The sequence below is a fragment of the Miniopterus natalensis genome, chromosome 6, assembly GCF_054644295.1.
Source record: "Miniopterus natalensis isolate mMinNat1 chromosome 6, mMinNat1.hap1, whole genome shotgun sequence".
Classification (NCBI taxonomy): domain Eukaryota; kingdom Metazoa; phylum Chordata; class Mammalia; order Chiroptera; family Miniopteridae; genus Miniopterus; species Miniopterus natalensis.
In genome coordinates, this window is record NC_142086.1 from 45,871,402 (window position 1) to 45,888,383 (window position 16,982).

The 16,982-nt window shown below is 49.2% G+C and overlaps 1 protein-coding gene across 4 annotated transcripts in view; it reads left to right on the forward strand.

Moving 5' to 3' along the window:
* Positions 1-16,982, forward strand: part of KALRN (kalirin RhoGEF kinase) — a 573,972-nt gene that overhangs the window by 508,815 nt on the left and 48,175 nt on the right. For 3 of the 4 annotated variants that reach the window (XM_087818187.1, XM_087818188.1, XM_087818190.1), the window contains exons 35-38: positions 1,429-1,712; positions 2,867-2,971; positions 6,845-6,940; positions 15,612-15,742. In XM_087818187.1, coding sequence (XP_087674313.1) covers positions 1,429-1,712; positions 2,867-2,971; positions 6,845-6,940; positions 15,612-15,742 — 616 coding nt within the window. The remainder of the gene's footprint in view (positions 1-1,428; positions 1,713-2,866; positions 2,972-6,844; positions 6,941-15,611; positions 15,743-16,982) is intronic. The other variant, XM_087818189.1, reaches the window with a different exon arrangement.

The window sequence follows — 16,982 nt, forward strand, 5'->3', positions numbered from 1 at the left end:
TACTTTTGTAATAGTTCCTCTAGCAATATCTAAGAAAGTCCCTGCAAGGTCAAGATTGGTGCCCTGAGGTCAGGTGGTTGTAGAAGCTGGAGATAGCTCGCCATTGGCAAAAGCATTCATTCACCTTCTCTCAGAAGGTGATTTTGTTTCTTCTTGGTCTAGCCAGAGGGCTCCAAGGCTAGATCAGACCTCTAGTCTAGGTCCAGGATAAAGTCATTCTAGGGAAAGGTGATTCAGTCTTTGAGATAAGTAGGAGCCACTCCAATAATTTGTTTAAATACCTAGTCACGAGTTTGGTTTAAATATCAATATGCGAACTAGCACTGAAGTGATGGGGGAGCATCAGGGGTCAAGGTAAAGCTCGTCAGGTGTTCTCCCAAGACCATGTCGGTCTTGAGAAAGAAACAGCACACAGAGAGGTAACTCAGCTTTGATTGCCGTCCAGACACTAACAGTATCACTTCTTGCTTTGAAATGCCGCACACTCGTTCCTTTGCAGTCCCTGTGCACAGCCCTAGTGTGGCTTCTAACTACCCCCTCCCCGGGGCTGCGCTATGTATAGTTACCAGGTTAACTAACTAACAAACTAACAACCACCACCCTTTTTATCCTGTCATTACAGTAAAGTCTCACAATAAACTTCATGCTCCTCCAGTTCATTGTTAAATGTCCTCACTGATCTTTCTACCCCATTTCTCCTTCTCCGTTAATCTTCATTTCATTCCAAAAATCTACCTACAGGCTATGGGCTCCAGTAACTTCACTTTCCCATTTCCCCGCCTCTGTGCTGTTGCGCCCACTCCCCGCCTTTGGGATCCCTTCTCCCTTCCCTCCTAGTCGCCGGCCTCTCTCCCAGCAAACCTTCGCAGGCCAGCCGCCAGCGCCTCCCGCCCGCCTCTGCACTCCGCTGCCCCCGGCCTGGGCCTGGGTCCGTGCCGTCCCTTGGCGATTAATCACCCGCTGCTGTGTGAACTCTCCTTCCTTTACGGGCCCTGATGTGCTCTTTGACGCCTCTCCCCTCTCTCCCCTCCTGTGTGTGTGTGTGTGTGTGTGTGTGTGTGTGTGTGTGTGTGTGTGGCCAGATAAAGGGCCTGTGAAAATAAACTCTATGGCTTATATATCTTTCGAATACACTAATAGGCGCTCCAGGGCGTTGTGATGGGTCAGTAGTTCTCAGGACCCTGGGTTTTTCCATGACGGCAGGCGTCTTTGTCTTCTGTCCTCCCCTGTATGCGCAGCGCCTGGACTGGTGCCTCGCACAGCAGAGGCCGAGGGAGTGTCCCGAGTCCTGCTTTCCAGAGGGTGCTTCCTTGGCGGGGCCTGCGGCTGGCCTGGACTTTCTGCCTCGAGTTCTAGCTTCCTGAGGACAGAGCCGTGTCACTCCCAGGCTGCCCCTGACCCAGCTCCGTCTGTCTGTTCTTTCCTCAGATGCATACTCTCATTCCTCAAGTGAAAATGGAGGCAAGTCCGAGTCAGTGGCCAACCTGCAGTCCCAGCCCTCCCTGAACTCCATCCACAGCTCCCCCGGTCCCAAGCGCTCCACCAACACCCTCAAGAAGTGGCTGACAAGTCCTGTGCGCAGGCTCAACAGCGGGAAAGCAGATGGAAACATCAAGAAGCAGAAGAAAGTGCGGGATGGCAGGAAGAGCTTCGACCTGGGCTCCCCCAAGCCTGGGGATGAGACGACACCCCAGGGAGACAGCGCTGATGAGGTACTGACATGCGGCCCTGGGCCCTGTGGGGCATCTTCCCACGGGTGTGGTAAAGGGACAGTCTCTAGTCCCCACTAATATCTTCTTGAGCCTAAGTAACCCAAGTTCTCTGCGTTCTTAAGACCTTCCCAGTATGATTTGTGACCAGTTCAGAGACTGACCAGCACTAGCACACCTGGCACACAGACACCATTTTGCCAGATTTGGGTCCGGGGGAACCAGTTGGTCACCTAGTTCCTTGCCCCTGCTAGGGACTCCCTCAGAACCCTCTCGGCCTGCTTAGAATAGGAGTAAAAGGATCGAGACCATTTCACTGGAGAACAGAAGACTGCTGGGGGATTATCTGGGGGATTATCCCTGTTTGCAAGTGTCTTGAACAGTGCCACATATGAAAGGGGGCAGACAAGTTCAGCTTGCTCCAGAGGGGACAATTATGATTGACAGGTGAAAGTTATAACAGGTTTCAGCTCAAAGAGAGACTTTACAGGGGGCAGCTAGTGATGGAATGAGCCTTCGTGAATTGAATGAATACCGTACTGGAAGGGCTTGGGAGACTATGATCTCACGTAACAGACGCCTGTGTTAGCCAAGAGGTCAGACTCAGTGACCTCAGAGTTCCTTCCAAAGCTGAGATTCTGTGATCAGTGGATCTGTTTTGGTTGGTGGAATGAGGTAGCTATTATCTGGCAAACTAACCTACTCCAGTCACTGCTGTGGCTAAGAAATACTTCCTGATATGTGACCATGCACTCTTATAATTCTGTGCCATCTGCCATTTCTTCCTATGAACATAGCAGGGGAGCCTGGTGATATTCAGACTGTGGTTTCATAGTCCTTCAAAAACTCAAGAAGTTAGGCTGTCTCTGACCACACTCAGCTTTCTCTTTCACTAGCTAATCAACAAAGCAGATGTTTCCCGTGTGTGTGTGTGTGTGTGTGTGTGTGTGTGTGTGTGTGTGTGTTCCCCCATTTGGTCCTCACTGTCGTTTGAGGTAAGCAAGTATACCTATTCGACCGAGGAGGACACTGAGGCCAAAAAAATAGGGGTCCAGTGAGAGAGGAGGTATCTTATATGTTGCTTTTTAAGAAATTGCCAAGTTCTTTGGCATCTTTAAGTATATGAAACAGTGACTAATGCTGTTCTTTTGTTCTAGAAGAGCAAGAAAGGTTGGGGTGAAGATGAGCCAGATGAAGAATCCCACACCCCCCTCCCTCCGCCCATGAAGATCTTTGACAATGACCCTGCGCAGGATGAGATGGTAGGACTCCTTCACTCTCTCACTTAAAAGAGCATGTGTGATGCATGTGATTTCCTTTTGTTTGTGTGTAGTGGGGAGTGATACTGTCTCCCCTTGTTATCTCTTGCACCACATGAATCCATGGTGGTGTGGATTCTGACTGTAGTTGGTAGGACCCCCAACCCTGGTTGTCTGACTTCGTTCTGGGCAGTGTGGCCGTGTGTGCAGAATGCTCAGAGTGGGACTCTTCCTGGTAACTTGTCCTATGAGGAAGGGCAGTGGCTCTGTCTTTGGGAGCAGCTGGTCCCTGAAGGCACTGTTAGTCTCAAAAAGGAGTCTGAGGTGGCTCCGGCCATGATCGCCTTCTTGTACCGGACTGTATGACCTGTGTTTTAGTTGATGTTTTCCTGGTACTCAACTCTAACACCGAAGTAATGGTAACTCCCAGTCAAGCCCGGTGCTGTTGGAATTCTGCAGACACAGCATGAGGATGGAGATGCCGCTCAGGGGAGGTTGCTGTCGAAGGTCGGCAAACCTGACATGCCAGGTTGCTCAAGTTCTCTGTTTTGCAAAATGCCCTGACTCACAGGCAGAGGCTCATGGATGTGTGAGGTGTGATGGCCACTGGGCCTCTAATCACAGGGCGATCATTCCGGTTGTTCCGGAGCAGAGGCCGAGGTGGGATGTGCTTTCCAGTTCTGGCCCGAGGCCCGAGGCTGCGTTAATCGTGTGTTCCATCACTCACTTTCCTCACAGACCACACTTTCGCTGTGTGGTGTTTCTCCTGACTTCTCTTAGTGTTGCTGTTCTCTGGACTCTGGAGTTGAAGTGGTGGTGTCAGTTTTTATTTTACTTTGCATTTGCTTTTCAGAGTGCCATGTGGTGGTGGCAGTGGCAGCAGTGGCAGTGGTGGCCATGGTAGCAGTGGTGGTGGTGGCAGTGGTAGTGGTGGCAGTGGCGGTGGCTGTGGTGGCAGTGGTGGTGGCAGTGGCAGCAGTGGTGGTGGTGGCAGTGGTGGTGGCAGTGGCAGTGGTGGTGGTGGCAGTGGTGGTGGCAGTGGCAGTGGTGGTGGTGGCAGTGGTGGCGGCTGTGGCAGTGGTAGTGGCAGTGGCGGCAGTGGTGGTGGCGGCTGTGGCAGTGGTGGCAGTGGCAGTGGTGGCCATGGTAGCAGTGGTGGTGGTGGTAGTGGCGGCGGCGGCGGCAGTGGCAGCAGTGGTAGTGGCGGCAGTGGTGGTGGCTGTGGCAGTGGTGGCTGTGGCAGTGGCAGCAGTGGTGGTGGCAGCAGTGGTGGTGGCTGTGGCAGTGGCAGCGGTGGCAGTGGTGGCAGTGGCAGTGGTGGTGGTGGCTCAGCCTCTGCCCAGGGTCCCCCTGTGCTCTCTCATGCTCTGCCTGGCAGTGGGGCAGCCTCCTCTGATGCTGTGGGCCCAGCATACAATCCCCCCCAGGATACTGTTCAGAAAGGACTGTGCGGGTACTTCAGTGTTTCTGGTAAAGCCAGTTCTTGTTTCAGTTCTGCTCTCCATTTGGGTCATTAACCCACAGACATTAATCGAGGGCTTCCTCTGCGCCAGAGGGACCGATTCGAGGGACAGGATGATGACTAAATGGTCCCTGCCCCTCTGTGACTCACCCATGAGAAGCACAGTTGCAGCCCCTCCTAAGGTGACGTTGGTGACCCTGGTCTCCAGGGCCAGCTCTGACTCTTGGCTGTTGGGGAAAGTGGCAGGAAGCATTGGAGCGGCGCCCAGCCCGGACTCCTGTGCTTCACTTGAGGTGGGAACGAGAACCAGCTGCCGTGTCCCCGGAGGCCTGTCCTTATAACATGTTCTGTAAACAGCGATAGGGCCCGTGGAGAGTGGGACAGTCCTGTCACTTGGTCCTCTGTCCCACACAGCGCTCCGCCCTGAGGTTATCTCCAGCTTGTGGAAGATTAGTAAAGGTCACAAACCCTCCCCCTCTAATACCTTCAGAACCAGCTTGTTTTGGGGAAAAGGACGTTATGTTGTTTATGGATAATTTTTAACTGAAAATGCGGACTTACACCCAGACGTCTGTGTAGACTTTTCTTAGCCAGAAGCAGGGCAGGTGGCCGTGGTCCCTTTTAGACTCATTAACCCTCCTCAATCCTGCTTGTTTGATTTCGGAACCGTTGTTCTGGAATATTTGGGGATCCTTAGAACTTTTAGCAAATGGTGTTGGGTTTATAAAAATAATTTTTACAACAGTGTGAAAGGAATTTTTAAAAGTCTGCTCATTGTGATGTTGCGTGATTAATTCTCCATGTTCCCTTCTAATAGTTGTTCATATGCATGTATGTTTTATTTAATATTTCCTAAAATCTTATTGATTTTACCTCCGTAGCTATAATTTCGCTAGCTGGGGGGTATTTCATTTATTTGATGAGCTATGATTAGCTTGACCAGCCTGTTTGGGGATATCCCAGGTTGTTTCCAACTGTTGCTTCTCCGGGTAACACCGCCCAGATCACTCAGGACACACGGCCTTTGTTCTTTTCGCTTCTGCCCTTGGGAAAGGTTCCCAGGGGTAGGATGACTAGATCAAAAAACGGATAACTTGGATTTCCAAACAGACTTAAGCTTTTTTTCCTGCATTCCCCAGGAAAGGAAAAAGATTGTTTTTATGTCTCTCTTAATGACATTTGATTTTTTTTTTTTTACCCCGTCTTGGAAGCAAAGACCTAAGCTCACACTTAGATTAGACAACAAGAAGCTTCTGTTTTGAAACTCCTGCCCCTAACTTAAGGGACAAACTGGAACACAGAGCACGGCCAGGACATCCAACCCTCTACTCCCGCAGTCATTAGTGTCAAAAGCTGAAGGTGCATGCATCCTGGGCCCTGGGGACACCATTGCCCTCATCTTCAGTGAGCTAGGGGTAAAAGCTCGCCCATGCATGGGGTTAATCATTTCCCCCAATTTCTTCTCAAGTAGGAGGAGGAAGAAAATATGCCACCACTCTTCAGTGAGCAGGAGTCCCCAAACCATTGGCCAAACCATCGCATGCACCCATCCTTATTGTGGGTGCAAAGGGAAGAGGGACAGGCCCTTGGCTGCGCCTCTCTTCACTGTGAACAACAGAGTCCCTCACTGCTCCAGCACGAGACACACACATCCCGCTAAAGCCCTTTGTGACTTCCCAGTGTTCCAGTGTGGGGGCCTTACCGAATAGCCGCATTTGTGGAGGGGTATGTGTGAGTGTGTGTGTGACTGTGTGTGTGAGTGACTGTGACTGTGTGTGTGACTGTATATGTGTGTGTGTGAGTGCATGTGTGTGTGTGTGAGTATGTGTGTGTGAGAGTGTGTGAGTGTGTGTGTGCATGTGTGTGTATGGGGAGGAGGTATCTAGCTTTCTGGACTCTTAAGTGCCCTGCCCCTAGCATATTTGCTTGACACAAGGTGAAGATGTATATTTAAGATCTACGTCTAAGGAAAGCAAGGGCAATTTCTCTTCTTTGGACACACTTGAGGCTAGGTTTTTTTATTCCTTTCATAACCAGGAACAGCAGTGGGCAGCCCGGTAATGACCACAGTCTTGTCTACCCCCCACCTCCATTGCTGTCAGTAGGTGCAGCCCTTACCTATTGGCCTCTCGGGGACACAGGGACCCAGCCTCAGCTCCTTTGGTGGCCTGCTTAAGGAGACCCTAGGCCCATCCCTGCATCACTTCTGGCAGATTTCCTGACAAGGGCTCTGGCAGGCCTGTCCCACCCCCCCCACACACACACCCCCATCTCCCTCTATCATCTCTTCCCTCGAAACATAGAGCTTTGCTTGCTTTGCCTGCCTTGAGCTTTGGACTTGCTGTTTTGCTTCCTAATTGCTATTCCTCATTCCTTGCTAATCTGCTTTTCCTTTGCTGCTCGATGTCTTGCAGTCCTCCTCTTTGCTAGCAGCCCGGCAGGCTTCCACCGAAGTGCCTACTGCTGCAGACCTTGCCAGTGCAATAGAACAGTTGGTCAAAAGCAAGCTGGTAAGTGGGGGTCCTGGAGGCAGTTCTGCCTGTATCTCACCTCCGTGTGACTCCTGGGGCCTGGCATCTATTGGCCGTGTTCTCCTTTGCACCTTCCCTCATTCCTCCTACAGGACTATTCCCAGCTAATCGTGCTTCTAAAAAGCTGTGCCCCAAAGTCCTTTTGGGCTTAGTTTGGGAATGGGCATGAGCAATTAACAGGCTCTTTGGGATTGTGACATTGATGAAAGGTGAAAAGTACTCAAAACAAAAGAGCCTCCCTGTAAGCCTGGTCCCCTGTTCTCCAGGGAAGTGACATTTGGACAGTGACTGATGTGTGTCTGGTTATCCCTCAAGCTCACTTTGCTGCTGAGGCACAGACATGGATTGGACCTTTGAAAGCACTGAGTAATTTTAGTTGGGGACCTCAGACAGCCTTCTAGCTTGCAAAGTCTTACACAAGTAGACTGCTAATTATGAAAGGAAGTGGGCACAAGTACGTAGATACCACACCACAGGAAATTAGGGGCCTGCTGCCCATCCTGCGCTGAGTCTGAGCTGGTTCAGGGTTTCGACGTTGATGCCGGTGACGGGGCTCCTTTCTGGGAAGCGCGGCTCCTCTCCCATAGTTTCACATTTAAGGGTATGAGGACAAGATCACAATCTGAAGCTTTTTCCTTTCCTTTGCTCTCATTTGTGTCACTCACTTGGTTTTATTGCAGCTCTCATTAGGATAAATGTCTGCTTCTGTCAGACTTCTGCTGGGCAGTCCTGTTAATCAGCACCATTTAAACCTGTCTCCATGTGGCCCAGGGACGGGAGGAAAATGATGGATGCTCTCTAGGGAAAGCTGCCCGATAATAATGTTAATTACAGGAACTGCCTTTTTAAATATCCCAGCTCTTACAGAGTACCCATGAAATTTAATACGCGTAAATTTCTTCTTTCCTTATAACTTTTCTTCCTAATTAAAAAACTTGGCTGGTATTTTCAGTAGCTACTGTCAGACTCTGGAATGTTGTTCATTTTCCTGCCATCTCTCCCTGTCCTGAGTTGCATACTCTTGGGGGACTGCACTGACTTTCCAAAGCTCACCTCTCCCACCACCCCTCACTGCTCTCTTTCCCTCTATACACTGACCTATGTACCCTCTTCATTCTCCAAAGACCATTTAAATTATTTTTCCTTAAAAATCACCCTTTTTTTTTTTTTTTTTTTTTTGCATTTTCTCTTTCACCACCTGAGCCTGGGCTCTGACCTCATGCCTAGACTATTGCAGTATCCACTGTTTGATCTTTCCCCACCCTGGTCTGCCTCCCAGCCTCGCTCTTCAGTTGGGTCTCCCACAAGCACTGTTTATTGCCTCCCTCCTCCATGAAGGCTCATGGCCTCCCGGCCTCCCTCTCGCCTACACAAGCAGTCGTTTCCAGTTGTTGGGGGGTGGGCTTCAGATACTCAAGACAGTTTATTGAGATGTAGAAAGAAAATATTAGCATCTCTTTATCTCATTATTTTAAAATGGTTTTGTGTATGTTTTAATCTGTATGGATAATGATAATACAGAAATTAATAAGTTACATGCTTTGGGAATGCATAACCAAAATTATGCTCACTGATAAAGGTAAATAATCAAAGTTTGGAAATCACTGACCCATAAAGTCCACACTTACCCAGAATCCTAATGTTCTGTAGCCTCCTCTCCAATCTGTCTTTCCAGCATCCATGTATTATTTGGGTTGATAAACTCCGAATTGTCTTCTTCACTCTCCTCAAACACACATTTGACTTTCCTCCCTCCAGGTTTCTGTTCATACCACTCCACTTCTCTAGAATGTTCTCCCTCTTATTTGTGCTTGTCTAAAACATAATGGTCCTTCAAGGCCCCACTCAAATCTCATCTCTCCACAAGGGCTTCCCGGACCAGCCCAAGCCAGCTGTCTTCTGCATCCCACAGTAATTCCTGTGTGAGCCACACCCTGCCTGGGGCAGCTCTTAGATGGCCCTACTATGTTATCTGTTAAAATTGCTTGATCTTGTCATTTGCAGCTTTCCTGTCCAGGTAGATGATTTGTCATTGAGGATGTTCTCTCCTCCACTAGCATGCAGGAGCCTTTTACACTTACACTTCTGTCAGCAAATACTTGTTTCCAAAAGTCTGTGTTTTTTCATATTTTGGATTACCTTTTTCCTACTACTGCTCACTCTTAGGAGTCTCTGTTCGCCTCCAGTCTGTGTGAGCAATGGGTCTGGCGTTACACATGTGAGCACAGATGTTGGAAAGTCCTATAAGAGCAAATTTCCCAAAGGAAAGGGGTATAGGATAGTGGTGGAATTGACTGGCCCTATAGCAAGCTCTCCACAGATGTCTCTGGATGAAGGGCCTTTCTGCGGTGAGTTACCATAATAAGGGCTTTAACTTCCACCAATAACTGCTTCATGAGGACCTGCCATGAGCCCAGAATTATAGAGATTTCTTTGGCTGAACATATAAAACCAAGCTCGTATCAGGGAAAGGAATGAGGGAGCCGTGGTTTGGTTTCTCAGAATCTTCTCAACAAAACCCAGTCCTTTGTCCTGTCCCCTACTTTCCCTTTGTCCCCATTCCCACACGTAGCCACCGTGGGCAACGATGGAGCCAGCAGTGGGTGGTGGTTCCCTCAGCCGCGTTTGGGAATACTGAGTTGCATTTTCATTATCAGCTGTTCCTTATCAGCCCTTTAACTCAGAGGAGGGTGAGACCTAGAGCCCATAAAAGCTCTGGAGTTTTTATTTGACTGTAAGTGCAACAGTGGGACAGCTGCCAGAACAGCCAGTGTGGTCCTAGGCTGGGTCAATGAAAGTACAATGTACAGAGAGCAGGAGCCGCCCCCCGGTGCGCAAAGCCCTCTGGCCACGCCTGTCGTGAGCTGTGTGTGAGTCATGTGTCGGGCTCTGAACCCGGTGTTTCAGAATGTTCTTGAACGCAAAGGAAGTCGCCCCCGAGGAGGAACCAGTGCCGAGTGGTCCATGTCATTTGAAGGAAGGCTGAAGAAAGGTCAAATATGGGGAGAAGTTAGGGGAGAGAAGACGCAAGAGCTGAGCACTGCCGTGGGAAAGAAGGTTTGGCCTCGATGCTCTTTTGCTCCAGAGGGTGGGTCCTGGACCTGTGGGTAGAAGTTGTCTTAGTTCAGCATAAGAAGAACTAATATGGTCCTTTTTAATGTAAAGCCTGGAAATGTTACAGGAGCTTCTAGTATACATGGACTTTTATGTCTAAGCCTTGAATTCTGTTTTGGTTGCTCAAGAGATGGCACCAGATTTTGCACTAGAATTCATTTGGCCCCCTAGCTTCCCCTAAAAGCCATGGTGAGATCCCTGTGTCTCCGAGTTTCAGAGCTGCCCTTGGTGCTCATGACAGCCCAGGGCTTCCTCTCTGGGAACTGTGACCTCTGCTGCATGGGAGCTGCTGTTCAAGAACGTGGGCCGCGCTCTCGGCTCACCTGCTGTGCAGATAAAACCCCTGAGGCCCCCAGAACCTCCTTTGGCAAGTCCTTCTGCACATTAATGGGCCCTTCTGAGTTCTCTCCTCCCAGCCTTGGTCTTTAACCACTGCTTTTATTTACCAAGAGAGGATGCCCACCCACCTCCCTGAAGAGAGCTAATGTGCTTTTTCTAGGTTTTGTATTAAGGTGTTGTTAATTCTGAGGCAGGACTAAGGCCTCCCCCTGCTTTCCCTATGTGATTTTTAATAAAGCTTCTTTCTAGACATGTGGACTGGTGGTGGTGAGTGTCTGAGGAATCAGAAGACCTGCATTTTAGTCCTGGCCCTACTACTTATTGTGTAGCCCTGAGCAAGTTACTTAGGCTACTTGGGCTTCGGTTTTATCTCATTTATCAACAGTGCTGGTTCTGCGCACCCAGATCTAATCCCGAGAGAGTTATGAAGATTGAGTATGAAGGTGTGAATGCACTTTGTAAACTGATAAGCCAGCACCCCACAAACCTTAGCTCTTGGCCAGCTCCTACATACTGGGAAGGGTGGGGCAAGGGAATCTGGTCCTCTGTAGCCACGCCCTGGGCACAGGGACACAGTGTTTGTCGGCCGGGATGTTGGTGGTTGGGTGAATGTTGCTGGGTATTAGCTTGACAATCTATGATTTGGTTTTATTCCTCAAGTTTGAAGCTCCGCAGAGCTTCCTGGCCATGTGTGCCTCTAAACAGCCCCAAGATTCCCCCACCTACCGGAGATGAAGGAAAGAAAGCCTCCTCCCTGAGCTCCTGTCCTCAGGATGGCACCATGGCCCCCTTACTGAGAATCCTCTGCCTTGAGGGAAGGGGCTGGCCAGGTCTGCACTCTTGTTAAGTCTTCCTGGGCTGGCTTCCTGAGAAGGTGTCCACCTGCTTCAGCAGGACTGTCCGCCCTCCGGGACTCCTGCTTTGACAGCAGTCACCTTCCTCGGTCAGCCTCGGTCAGTTTGGGTGGGGACATAGCATGGGTAGGGCAGGCTGCACTCGTGGGTGTGCTGTGCTCGCCTCTAGAGGAACTGGCTGGCTTTGTCGGGGCAAGGGAGCTAGCAGAAGTTCAGAGTCCAGACGAGAGAAAATAATGGCCCCGTTATGTCCACTCTGGAGGTGTATGTTTTCAGGAACTGGGTTCCTCTGACATCCCTCTATGGAAATGTTATTGAGCTCGTTGAGATAGAAAAGATTAGATTTCCACCAAAAATATTTTAGCCCGAAGTCACAAACCTGAAATGTCATTTGCCTGGAAAAGCCAGACTTCAGTTTTTCTGCTGTATGGTTGTTTCCCCCACCCCCACCCCAACTTGCCTGGGAATGACTGAGATCTATACCTTTGTCCAGAGAATATTATATACAGTTTTATAAAAGGGTGGGACAGCTAAGAGGTTGGTGTGGTAGGTGGTGTGGTAGGTGGCACCTTACCTGTTGTTTTATCAGGTGAGCTTTGACCTCTCCCCAGGAGTTCCATAGTATATTCAGTAAATTCTGGGGGTCCTACTGTGTGCCAGCTCTGAGATCAAGCACAGAACCTTCCTTAGGGGACTCACAGTCTGGGATTAATGCTCAAAACCCCCTCTTGCCTAGACTATTGCAACCCTTTCCTCTCAGAGTTCAGTCTATCTCTTTACTTGACTGTCTGAAGGATCTTTCTTTTCTTTTTTTAAAAAAACAACTTTTTAATGGTTCTTTTTGACTAATAAAAGCAATATATGCTCATTCAAGAAAAAAATTGGAAAAGTGACAAGGGTATTAACAAATTATATCACTTGTAATATCATCATCTAGACATAGTGTTGAAATTTAAATATGTTTTCTTCTTGACTCTTTTTAAATAATTATTATTTTTTAAATATATCTTTATTGACTTCAGAAAGAGAGGAAGGGAGAGGGAGAGAGAAAGAGATAGAAACATCAGCGATGAGGGAGTCATTGATCAGCTGCCTCCTGCACGCCCCCGACTGGGGATCGAGCCCACAACCCGGGCATGTGCCCTGACCAAGAATCGAACCGCAATCTCCTGGATCCTAGGTCAATGCTCAACCGCTGGGCTAAGCCCGGCCGGACTTGACTCTTTTTCAAATAATACATTCATAGTGTGTATTAAATCTAAGGCCTGTTTTCCTTTACTATCCTATGAGCCACATCTCCCCAAGTCATGAAGAGGAACAGTAAGACTGATCTTTCTAAAACTTAAATTCAATGATGTTACTTCCCTGCTTAAAATTCCCCTGTCATTGGTGTTAGAAGGTAAAGTCTCTACTTCCTAATGCTACACACAAGGCTCCTTATGATCTGATCCTTGCATACTTCTCCGGCCTTATCTATTTCATCCCTCACCTCTTCCTTCCCTAGTACTGACTCACCCCCACCCCCCACAACTTCACGCCCTGCGGTCCACCTGCACCAGGCAGCTCCCAGCCCCCCAGGCTGCCCTGTGCGGCTCCACAGCTTGATCCTTGACCCACGGCGCTGCTCCGGAATGTCCTCCCACTGGGATATCCAATAAGACCTTTCTCAGTGCTCAGTTCAGGTTGCCTCTTCCATGGAGTCTTCCCCTTTCCTCTCCACCCCACACAGAGCTGCCTGCTCCTTTTTTCATCCCCCATGGCCCTGTCCTGTCTGGGAGAACCCCTGTTGGAGCTTAGATCGTGGAGGGCAGTGACTCGTATCTTATTCATCTTTGTTTCCCCAGCACTTTGCAAATATTCAGTGTGTGGATATATATTTGCTTAGGTCCGAACAAACGATCAGTTACAATACTGTGCCATGAATGCTGTGCAGGGGTGTGTGAAGGGTGGTTCTAGGAGCCCAGAGGAAGGGCGTTTTGTGGGTATGTGATCCAAGATCTACTGGACAGGAAATGTGTTCATTTTTAACATGGGGGCAGCCTTCCCCCACACTTAATCTACTTTTTAAAATTCTATTTGCATTTCTGTTCCCTGACCTTGGACCAACTATAGGAGCAACCATTGTGCAACTTGCGTTCCTCCCTCCTTTGTACACCTTTTTCTTTGTCTACTGGGACTGTTGTGACCTGCACCCTGATAGGGCAGAAGTTCTCCCCGTGGGGGTGCACAGCCCACCAGTCATCAACCGGCCACCACTGCCTGTTTCCCCCCAGGAGCAGCGCAGACAGCTGAAGGTCACCCCCAGGGGCCCCTGGGTGGGACCCATATCCCAACTCCAGCACAGGTAGCTAAGTCCTCAGAGGGGATCACTGTTGAATTAGTGTAAGTATTTATAGCCTACGTCATTCTTTGAGGCAGATTACCCAGCATACAGCTTAGCCAAACCCTTTACTTTTCTCTCCTTCCTCTCTCACAGCTTCTGCCCTTCTCAGCTCCATCCCAGAGATAACCTGGGCTTCTTGGCTCTCCTAGCAGGTCATGCAGGAGGAGATGGAACCTATTTTTGTGTGTGACTCTTTGGACTCCTCAGATGTCCTTGTTTCTGCAGAATAGTTGAGAGTGGACCATGCCACGCTGGATGTTCCACGGGAGAGCCTTGTAGGCAGAGATCTAAGCCTGTTTCCCAGGCCTTGCAGCCAGCATCCTGCCAGCCAACAGGCTGCAAAACAAAGACTGTAACAGGACAGTGGGGAGGGGGAGGGGGAAAGAGGAATAAAAGGCATGTAATCAGATCAATCACCAGCTGCGTCCATCTGCCTGGAGCTTGTCTCTGGCGATGGCACCAGGGGACATGGCACATGTCATTGAAAAGCCTGCCTGTCCGGTGGCTTGTCAAGCCTCAGCACCAGACACTCATTTCCTTAATAACTGGTTACAGATCCTGAACCTATAAATTTAGCTAAACTCTCCCTGACCTTTCCATATTTTTAGCCGGCGCTGCCTCTCTGGATAACGGCTTCCATGGCCGATTACTGTTCTATAAAATACCTTCCTGTCAAGTTAAAATGAACTCTCTTTCTCCAGCTTAAATACCCTGTCCTCTTAATTCTAGTTTCTATGTTGGTAACAGATTCCTGTTTGGCTCTTCGCACATTCTGTGGATTCGGGGGTACAGAGGGGGGAAAGAAGGTTTATATCTCAACTTCTACGTGTTTCAGCTTCAAGTCTAATAATGTTCCCCACCTGTTCTCATGCAGGCTCCCCCCCCCCCCCCCCCCCCCCCGGGCACTGCTGCACTGTTCGTTTCATTTTCCTGAACTTTTTCTACCTCTGTTTGGCTTAGAGAGTTCATGACAGATGGTCCAAGTGCAGGTTGTTGAGGGCCATGCTGACACCTTCCGTGCCTACTACCTTTTTGGATACTTTTTGATCTTTGTGACTTCACTCTTAGGGCTGATGTTTTCAAAGGCTCTGAAATTAGTCTCCCATACTTGTTTTACAGTTGCCCGCACTGACTTGCTCTCCAGTCTTACTGATCGTCCACATTGCTTCTGCCAGTCTGCAAAGTGAAATTCTCAGTGTCACTGTGCGATCTTTCTTCCAGATACTTTTAGTCCTGAGAAATCTGTGGAAAGGAGAGTTCTGATCTTCAAATTGAGGAAAACTGAGTCATAGAATAATTTTAGCTGTCTCCCTTGTTAACCAGTCACTAGCAAATCTAGGATTGGAATCCTTTTTTTACACCTGCTCTTTCTAGAGTACCATATTAATCCCTTTAAATGTTTCTCAATCCTGTAGCAACTTAATTAAAAGAAATGAAAGGGATTAATAAATGAAAGAAAGCCCTTGGTAAATGACCTAGCAAAGATGTTTTTAGAAAAGGCTAAATCTATTCACCATGTCAAAAAAAATTGCAGCTAATTAAACAAGTGTGATTTTGAACAAGCTAGTTTTCCTATCACAACCCTCCCTTTTCATTTGCATTTGATGTTCCTACAACTGATTTTTCTCTTCTAACTGCTTGTTTGGTATAGAATTGCAAAGATTGGCTTTACCTCTGGAGCTCTTACCCAGAGACAGTTCACTCTGACAGTTTTCACTATGTCCAGTGTCTGGGAAACTGGCAGGCAGCACACTCTGACTGCCTGAGAATGTGACAGTGCTGGGCTCCTTGCTGTAGGAAGATGGGAGTCTCTGGTCTCCTGGGGCCTCACTGAGGTCCAGGGAGAACAGCCTCGGCTACAAATCTACCACGTTGCCTATTGCCAGGCCAGGGGACATGGGGCCTTCCAGAAGACTTCTCAGTGTATACTTCTCTAAGGCTGTTCATTCTCTCTTTTCAGAGCCTAGAAGGAGGATCATACCGGGGGAGCTTGAAGGACCCAGCGGGGTGCCTGAATGAGGGGATGACCCCGCCCACACCTACTAGAAACCTGGAAGAAGAACAGAAAGCCAAGGCCATGAGAGGCAGGATGTAAGTGGCTTCCCCCATTCACCCTGGTGCATGTGTGTGCAGTGGGTGACGGGCAATGGTTGCGGGAAATTTGGGGAGGATTAGAGTGGGATCAAAGAGCCCTTCGAGGGAGAAGATGCCAGGTCCACCAGCAGCACCTCGCCCAGCCCCCTTCCCAAGGCAGCCCTCAGTCTCTCAGCAGACAGCTTAGGATAAAAATATCGCCTGGAGCCTGGCCGGGCATGGCTCAGCGGTTGAGCATCGACCTAGGATCCAGGTGATCGGGGTTCGATTCCCGGTCAGGGCACATGCCCAGGTTTTGGGTTCGATCAATGACTCTCTCATCATTGATGTTTCTGTCTCTCTCTCCCTCTCTTTTCCTCTCTCTGAAATCAATAAAGATATATTAAAAAATATATGTATATCGCCTGGAGACACAAAGCTAGCTGGGCCTCATCTCCAGAGGGCCCCTCCAGCCCCACATTCCCACTCTGACTTGCCTGTGGGTTTCCTTTGACCGCTTTCTCCCAAGCAGTAACTCGGGCTGTGCTAAAGATACATACATTTAAGTGCTTTTATTTGGCCTTGCCAGTTCCTTCCTGTGGCCCACAACACATGATTGTGTGTCTCAGAGAGGGGGCCGGCTGGCCATGCTGGGAGTGATGATAAAGGAGCATGTGTTCCCTGGCTTCCTCCCATTGCCCAAGGCCCCAGACCCGGGGATGCGGTGGCTTCTCTGTGCCGCAGAGATCAAGAAATTTCAGATGAATTGCTTCCTGGGTTCAGAATGGTTACAACCCCTTGTGCTGGGGCCCCTCTTTGACATCTCAGAACTTTATCCCTTCTGCTACTTGGGCCAAAAATGCAGTTGCGTGACTCCAGGCAAAACTCTCTCGAACTTTGATGTGTGTCCGACTCCAGCCAGCCTCACAGCATCTCACCTGCACCAGCTCACGGCCATCAGCATTCTGTGTCCAGCTCTGTGCTGTCTGGACAGAGAGGGAAGTGTTTGGGTTGATGCCTCAGGGACTCCTGAGAGAGCCGGTCTGAGTAGTTTCCCAGGCAGCAGGCGACAGTGAAAGAGCAGACTTTGGACTCTTGTACAACTGGGTTCAAATCTCAGCTCTGCTACTCACTTTGTACTCTTGGGCAATACTGCCTGAGTGGTTTCATGTGTATACAGCAGTGCCCACAATCCCTACCTTGTTATAAGTGTGAGAAAATCCTGATGAAGCAACTGGCACAAAGTACATGCTCTAAG